This window comes from Lepidothrix coronata, unplaced genomic scaffold (genome assembly GCF_001604755.1).
Source record: "Lepidothrix coronata isolate B3197 unplaced genomic scaffold, Lepidothrix_coronata-1.0 Scaffold116, whole genome shotgun sequence".
NCBI classification, from domain to species: Eukaryota; Metazoa; Chordata; class Aves; order Passeriformes; family Pipridae; genus Lepidothrix; species Lepidothrix coronata.
Genome location: NW_016690296.1, coordinates 2,097,422 through 2,105,074, shown reverse-complemented (window position 1 = coordinate 2,105,074; position 7,653 = coordinate 2,097,422). Strand labels below are relative to the sequence as shown.

At 47.2% G+C, this 7,653-nt stretch overlaps 2 protein-coding genes across 2 annotated transcripts; one reads left to right on the top strand and one right to left on the bottom strand.

Annotated features, from left to right (window-relative positions):
- Window positions 1-516: 516 nt before the first annotated feature.
- On the top strand, window positions 517-3,137 carry MAD2L1 (MAD2 mitotic arrest deficient-like 1 (yeast)). Its single transcript, XM_017825097.1, has 5 exons — window positions 517-627; window positions 822-968; window positions 1,050-1,170; window positions 1,686-1,789; window positions 2,318-3,137. The coding sequence occupies exons 1-5, from the start codon at window positions 549-551 to the stop codon at window positions 2,488-2,490; spliced, it is 624 nt and encodes a 207-aa protein (XP_017680586.1). The 5' UTR covers window positions 517-548; the 3' UTR covers window positions 2,491-3,137.
- A 418-nt stretch (window positions 3,138-3,555) lies between these two features.
- On the bottom strand, window positions 3,556-7,288 carry RPL7L1 (ribosomal protein L7 like 1). Its single transcript, XM_017825095.1, has 7 exons — window positions 7,193-7,288; window positions 6,916-7,024; window positions 5,441-5,604; window positions 5,176-5,313; window positions 4,827-4,936; window positions 4,436-4,648; window positions 3,556-4,171 (listed from the first exon to the last, which is right to left on the bottom strand). The coding sequence occupies exons 1-6, from the start codon at window positions 7,252-7,254 to the stop codon at window positions 4,440-4,442; spliced, it is 792 nt and encodes a 263-aa protein (XP_017680584.1). The 5' UTR covers window positions 7,255-7,288; the 3' UTR covers window positions 3,556-4,171; window positions 4,436-4,439.
- Window positions 7,289-7,653: the final 365 nt, after the last annotated feature.

The following is a 7,653-nucleotide window of genomic DNA, read 5'->3' as shown; positions in this document are numbered from 1 at the left end:
TTCACAGTGTTTTTTGCAGAATATACCATTTTTATTTCGGATACTACTACACGATTTACATAGTGACCACCATCACCAAAACAAAACAAAAAAAAAATTAAAATCACCCATAAACGATCTATTTACTTAACTCAGTTCGTACCTGGAAAGTGTAATTTTTAAGTTCAAAAGCGCTTTCGTACGGTGGAACGCACCTAAAGGAACTCCGAAAGCGGACTTCCCACGGCATTCCCGGGGCGAAGCCCCTCGCTCGCCCCACCCCGCGCTGTGCGGTGCCCTCAGGCCCCTCCCAACAGGTGCAACGGCACCTATAGCCGGCGGGGAGTTTAACGTGAGGGAAAACCTTCCCTTTGTAACACGCCGCAGCCCTTTTTTTTTTTCCCCCACGGATAAGGGCGCCGCGCTCCCCTTTCCCTGAGGGTAGAGCTGGCGTGAGGCGGCGCGCGCTCCCCTCAGCCCCGGCGCGGCCGCGCGCGGGGGGAAGGGGCGGGGCGGCGGGAAGGGGCGGGGCCCGATTCGAACCGGGCGGCGGGGAAGCGGCGGCGGCCATGGCGCAGAACCAGCTCGGCCGGGAGCACCAGGGCATCACCCTGCGCGGCAGCGCCGAGCTCGTCGCCGAGTTCTTCTGTGAGGGGCTGCGGGGGAGCGGGTCGCCTTGAGGGCCGCGGTGGGAGAGAGGGAAGGAGGGAGGGAGCCTGGGGGGAGGGCTGGGAGGCCGCGTCTGGTGGGGAGACATGGCCGCCGGCGGGGTGGGGCGGTGGTACACATCCCTCTTCCTCTCGCTATTTCTCTCCCTCTTCTTCTCCCTTTCCCTCTCGCAGCCTATGGAATCAACAGCATCCTATACCAGCGCGGCATCTACCCCCCCGAGACCTTCACCCGCGTGCAGAAGTACGGGCTCACTCTCCTGGTCACCACCGACTCCGAGCTGACCAACTACCTCAACAACGTGACGGAGCAGATGAAAGGTGCGGGGGAGCCTCCCGGGCCCTCCCTGGTGTCTGTGCTGGCCCTTCTCGCTCTGTAAGTGACCGCTTGGCTTCTTTCAGAGTGGCTGTACAAGTGCATTGTGCAGCGCCTGGTGGTCGTCATCTCCAGCATCGAGAACAACGAGGTCCTGGAGCGGTGGCAGTTCGACATCGAGTGTGACAAAACTGCAAAGGATGACAAGTGAGTAGCACAGCCCCTCCACACCTGCTCTTCCCTATCTCGAGGAGCTGTGCAGGCACAACATCAACGCCATGTAATTGTTCCTTCATCTGTTCCTCCTTTCTTAGTCCTTGTATGATCAAACCATACATAATCGTCAGGTACTTATTTTTTTTTAAGCATCAGATCAAAACTTGATTTTTAATCTTCAACAAAGCATATAAAGTCTTGTACATTTGGGTACGTAACCCAAAGAACTGCTGCTTTCTTTTTGTCATGCCAAAGTGTTCTCTTCCGTTTCAGACTGAGAATAAATTTAACATTACTTAAAAATACTGGAAGCTTCATAAACAACAATAAAGGGAGACCAGCTATAGACTTAGAGAAGTCTATCTACCTAGGGTTTAAAAGTGGCACTACCATAAACATACTGTAGCAAACAGACCAACAGAGCTTAATAGAGAGAACTGTATTTAGAGGAAACTGTCACCACAGTAGAAGTTTTTTTTCTTACCAGAGTTTTCTTGTTTTTCCAGCGGACCCCGAGAAAAGTCTCAGAAAGCAATTCAGGATGAAATTCGCTCTGTCATCAGACAAATAACTGCCACAGTAACTTTCCTGCCGCTGCTGGAATCTGCCTGTAAGTGTTCTGAACTTCACTAAAGAAAACAAACACTTTTGGAAAGCCTCAACAGCTTTTCCATTTTAGAAAATATTTTTCTGCTGATTTTTCTGAGGCTTTTTGATTATTATATGTCATGTACCATCACGTTTCTGAGACAGCACTTTGTTAGACTGAGATCAGGACAGAATTTGGGGTTGTTTAACTAACTTAAAGAAACTAGTATTTGTGCTCTGAGTCTTCATGATTTGTGACTAGCTGTGGACTGGCTTGTGTAACTCTTGAGTTCATATGAAGTGTTACACAGAGCTCAGCTCCACAGCATTTTAAGGTGTTTAAAAAAATTCACGACACTTGAGGAAACTGAAGTGTCCTCAGATGAATATAACTTGTTTTCATGTTTTAAATACTCTCTTTCTTCATATAACCAGTATCAGTGTATTCTTAGAACATTGGTACGTTTCAAGTTCTAGAAGATGCACTTCAAACCTGCCATCTCCTTATGTGTGTATTACTATTAATTAGTTTGTTGCCATTTGCTTACAGGTGCCTTTGACTTGCTGATATATACAGATAAAGATCTGGCAGTGCCAGAAAAGTGGGAAGAGTCAGGACCACAGTTCATTACCAATTCCGAAGAGGTTCGTCTGCGTTCCTTCACCACCACGATCCACAAAGTGAACACTATGGTGGCTTACAAAAGGGATTCTGTTCCCTAGGATACAGGGATGGGGCTTGTGTGTGTGTGTACATATCCTGTAACCTTGTATAGTTTCTGTCTATAGTGCAGCTGAGCCACGACCACACCATTACCACTGCTCTTGCTGAAGTATGACACAAAAAAATTCAACGTGCTTGTGATAATGTGATAGAACACTAGACTAGGCTGGCATCATGGTAATAGTTCAATTCTTACTTTACTACATAAGCTAAACTAATGGTGTGTTAAACCACTGCCTTCATTAGAAAAACTGCCGAAATATAGGATTAGCTGCTGAAATTGTGCTCAGTTCCTATAATTTTGCATTTTAAGATTATATTAAGATGTATGCTTTTAGCAGGCTTAAGTTCTCTCTGGCAACTAAAAAACAAATCTCACTCCTGAGGTGCCAGTTTTCATGTTAAAAGCTTGGGCTGTTTTATTACCAGAAATAACCCTAAAAAGAATCAACCACACAATTCTTGTACCTTTTGTACAGTGAAAGCAGCTGTTTATCAGGAAACTTTAAAATACATGAAGCCTTGTATTTTAATGACAGCTGGGCTCTAGTTCTGGGGACAGTGTTGTTCTGTCTGTCTGTAGTGTCTGTCAAGCATTTTCTATGTTTGTATTCTTGTTTTATAGAATAAAGCTTCAAATTTTATAGTATTCTCTAATTCAGAGTCTGCAGTACTTTGTATTTCAGATGGTTTTATGAATTCTGTAATACAGTGAACACCCTGAAGGCATCCTACTTGTTTCATTTCCTATGAGTCTCGAAACAAGTCCTGTGCAGTCAATATGAAATCTATTTATGGACTAATAGTTTGCCCCCATTTAAGTCTTCAAATAACAGTGTAAATAGTCACAGTGGCCTAATGATTAAGCACAGTACCTTCCATATTTGTTAGACATCACAGGCCGCTTCATGTGTTCTTATCCACTTTTGCAGTGGAAGAAATTAGGGATTTAAAACTGTTAATGGAACTTTTGGACTCTTCCACGTTTTTGTTTGTTCCTTCACCAAATTCCTTTCAGCCAGAGTACTGGACTTTTTCCACTCTTTTACAGTGATGCAGGACTCTTTCTGTTATAATAATGTAATTCCAGAAGTTTCTTTAAAAAACATTGACTACGTGTACCCCACCACTGTATTACAAACCTTCTGGGCTTTCCTACCAGGAAATAATTCTCTCCAGCAGTCCCAATCTAGCAGAAGTGAAAAGTGATTCTGTAAAATCGGTAGCACAAAACCATGTCTTTTCTTTTTTTCAAATAAATACAATCTAGGTAATTAAAAAATTACATTATTCACTATAAGGGCTGGCACTGCAGTAACAGAGAAACCTGATGTTTTCTTCTGCCTGTGCTGCCTACTCTTAAACAGGTGACTGCACTACCCCTTCACACCCAGAAGCAGGTGCACTTCAAGGAGTGAAGTCTGCAGTAGTGAGCATAAAAAACCTTGTTTAACAGAGACGCGAAAGTCAAATTTCTCAAGGAAGCTCATTCTTGTATCCAATAGTATATATCTTCTTGTAAGAAGGACCAGCCCAAAGTCCATCTCCATCATCATCTCTGTGTTTCTTCTTTTTATAGAGGCACCAACAGTCAAGAGAGATCCTTGCATACAGATAATGTCCATTAGAGGTACATGTGAAAAGGAACAGGTTATAAATCCCAAAGTTTTCACAAAGACCCTGCAGAACAGGAGAGAAAATAAAAAACCAGTCAGTCATATTAACACAAAACTTCATGGAGGTGTCCAGCAGGATGTGCTGATTCCTCATGGGACCAACACTGCTCACTGGTTTCCCCTACTCCGAGGGTCACTTTATTTTAGAGTGACAAATCAAAAACAAGGGACACCCCTCGTGTCCAATGGCAGTATGGTTATTAGGAAAGGGAGTAAAGGGTAAGGTTTGGAATTCACCCAACAGGCAGCGCTCACCTGACTAGTCCACCTGACTAGTTGAGCTGACGTATGAGCTGGTTGATGGCTTCCCCTCTGTAGCCAGGCTTTCCCATTTCCTTGAGGAAACCCACTCTGTTACGTGACGCGTGGCGAGCCACTGACAGGTGGAATGGCCACAGAAACTTTGTGACTTTACTGAAATACCTCCCAGTTGAGTAGATTTCATGAATAAGGTCTTCCAGGCAAATAATACCACAGCCCCCTGCAGAAAAATAAAAATTAAAAAAAAAAAAAAAGCAATGGCTGACTGTATTATCTCTCCTCACACTGCTCCAGACCGCCAGCCCTCCAGTCTGGTAAGATTTTTCTCCCTCCCCACACTCTCAGGTCAGACTGTAAACTCTCAACTTCTTCCTCAATTTTCTCAGCCTTTTCCTTACCTAAATGTTCCTCTATCAGCATATTGTCTGTCAGAGGCATCCTCTTCTTATTGATCTTGGCCTGGCCCCGTTTCAGGATGAGCTCTCGTACAGATTTCAGGTTTGGGTGTCTGTACAAAAACAAAAATCGGGTTCTGTAGTGGAGAGACACAATGCAGTGGGAAGCCCCTTCCTTCTTGGGAAAGCAACCAAGTTATGTTGAGGACAAGAAGAAGAGAGACAATAACAAGTTTTAGATATAAATTTGGTTAAGCTTTGACCAGCTATGGATCTGTGATACCAAATGGAGAACCAAAAGGCAGTAACATTCCCATACAAACCACCACCAAGCCACAGGAGTGGTACTTACCCCCACGCCACGTAAGGGTCCACGACCCGCAGCAACTTCAGGGTTAACGGGGTCAGTTTAACAAATATCCCGGTGAAATTCTTTCTCAGCCGCAGCAACTCCATCACTCTTTTTACCCTCCTGGTCACTCCCTTAATACTGAAGTCAGTGAAAACAGCAGCAACAAAAGGCCTCAGATTAGTGCGATGATCACACTTCATTTGCATAGAAATAACACAACAAAAGGCAGCAACAATGAAGGTAAGGAGTAGGAGGAGTTTCTTACTCCACGATCCGCACAACGAAGGCCAGTTTGTGCTCCCGAGGTGCCGCCGCCTGCCCAGGTCTCTGCTCCATGCGCCTCAGCCGGCTGTCATCGCGGCGTTTGCGCCACGAATCCCGAACGAAAGTCTCAAGGCGTCTGAACTGGATTTGTTTCCCCTTCTGCTGCTACAGTGAAAAGGAAAAGAAAGTATCACCCACCCCAACGGTCTCAGAGGTTTGCATCTGACAGGCCAAATGAAATGCAGGACTTGAGGAACAACGTTCCTTCGGCTTAGGAAGCAGTAAGAAGAAAATAAATTTGATTATCTAAGCCCAAGGGAAACACAACTGAGGGGCAACACATGAATTTAGAGGCAGCTAGATATAATTTACGAATAGTAAACTAAAGAGTTTTTCCCCATGAAAAATATAAATTAGGGAAAACAGCAACACCCAGGATACTTCTTGTCCTTAGCTTAGGAGTGAGTATATCCACTAAATATAGTGCTTTCTCATACAAACAGGACTTGAATATGCATGGCAGTTACACAGTAATACTTAAGATAACACTACGAGTTAAATTATTAAGTCATTTTAAATTATAGAATCTAATGTTATGTATCTTGCATTTTACCTTGTAAATCACCCATGAAATTGGTTTGAATTTTCACAGCAGGCAGACCTAATCGAAACCTCATCACTAAGGTCATTTTTCTAATGAAAATCTTAAGGAGTGGCTATTTAACATTACTGCTCATGCTTCCACCTCCACCTTGAAAATACAGCAAGCCACTGATGTGTTTAAAAACATTAAACACAGCATCCAACAAAAATGGCAGTTTTGTACACAATCCCACAGAAATGGGCTTCACTGGGAAAGCTTTAAAACACTTTTAAGACAGGCGCGTACTGTATTAGCTGAGGCACAGCAGAACAGGACCCAAATTCGGAATTAGAAAGGTTTGCTGTGCTCTGCCAGTCTGGAAATGACACCCTGTGCACCGGGAGTGCCTGTATTAGCAACATGTGCCACCCCACACGCAGAAAAAGGCTTCACGATGACCTGTCTCTGCTCCAACAGATTTATAAATAAGTTAACTCTAACTGCACCCTCAGAAAAGCACTGTTTTCATGAAGGGTTACAAAGGTGAACCGGTTTCAGAGAGCACAGACAACTCAGCAGCGTTGCAGTCCCCCACGTGTGGCTGTAAACACACCCCACCAGGCCAAGACACAACCCACCAGGTTCCAAGAGGAACAACTCGCACTCTTCAATACATTTCTGTTCCACTGCAACCAGCCAGAAAGCCTTGTCCTTTTTACGGGGCTCAGAGACACGGGGAGAGAAGATGCCCAGGGAGCGAAAAGCTCCCCTCGGAGATAACCCCTGGCTCAGGGGGCCGATCCCTGGGATCACTTCCGTACGACCGCAGGGAACCACGATTCCCTCCTTCGGAGGACAAGCAGGGCCAGCACGACCCCCGCGACCCGCCGTACCTTGCGCTTGTTGAGCAGCGCCTGCTTGGCCTGGGTGGCCTTGATGGCCAGGTACGCCTTCCTCTTCTTCAGCAAGTTCTCCGGCACCAGCGGGATCCGCCGCCTCGGCCTGCCGGAGGGACATCCCGGTCACATCCCGGCCCCACATCCTCCATCCGGTCCCCTCTGGCTGCCCTGCCGCCGCCCCCAGCCCCGGTGCCGCGTGGTGCCCGCGGATGGCGGTGGATCCTTCCTACCATCCCTTCCTCCCTCCCTGCCTCCCTCCCGCCGCACTCACTCCTCGGCCTCCGCCATCTTCCCGGGGTGGCGCCGCGCATGCGCCGGGGCGGGGCGCGACATGGCCGCTCCCCGTCAGCTGCCCCTCGGCTTGTCCGGGGATCCCGGGGCGCTGGGAAGCGGCTGTACCGGACGGGAAGGGGCGCCCCGCTGTCCAGCCGTGCTCTGTGCCGCGTCGGTCCGCACGCCGGGAGCCTCGGAGGGAAGCCACAACGGGACTGTCCTCGTTGTGGACAGTCGGGTCGCCCGCAGGTGGTGCCAGAGCCTCACGCTAAGGGATGCCGTTCCCTCCGATGGGGTTGTGTTCGCGGTCTGCTCCCTCTTTGCCATGCAGGATAGAGGAGGGATGTGTGCCTTTACACCATTAACCATCACCTTTACACTATTAACCATCATTGCGTCTGCAGTCAGCTCGGTTTACACCGACCGCAGAGTTCCCTGGCCAGCTGGGAGCTCCAGCCT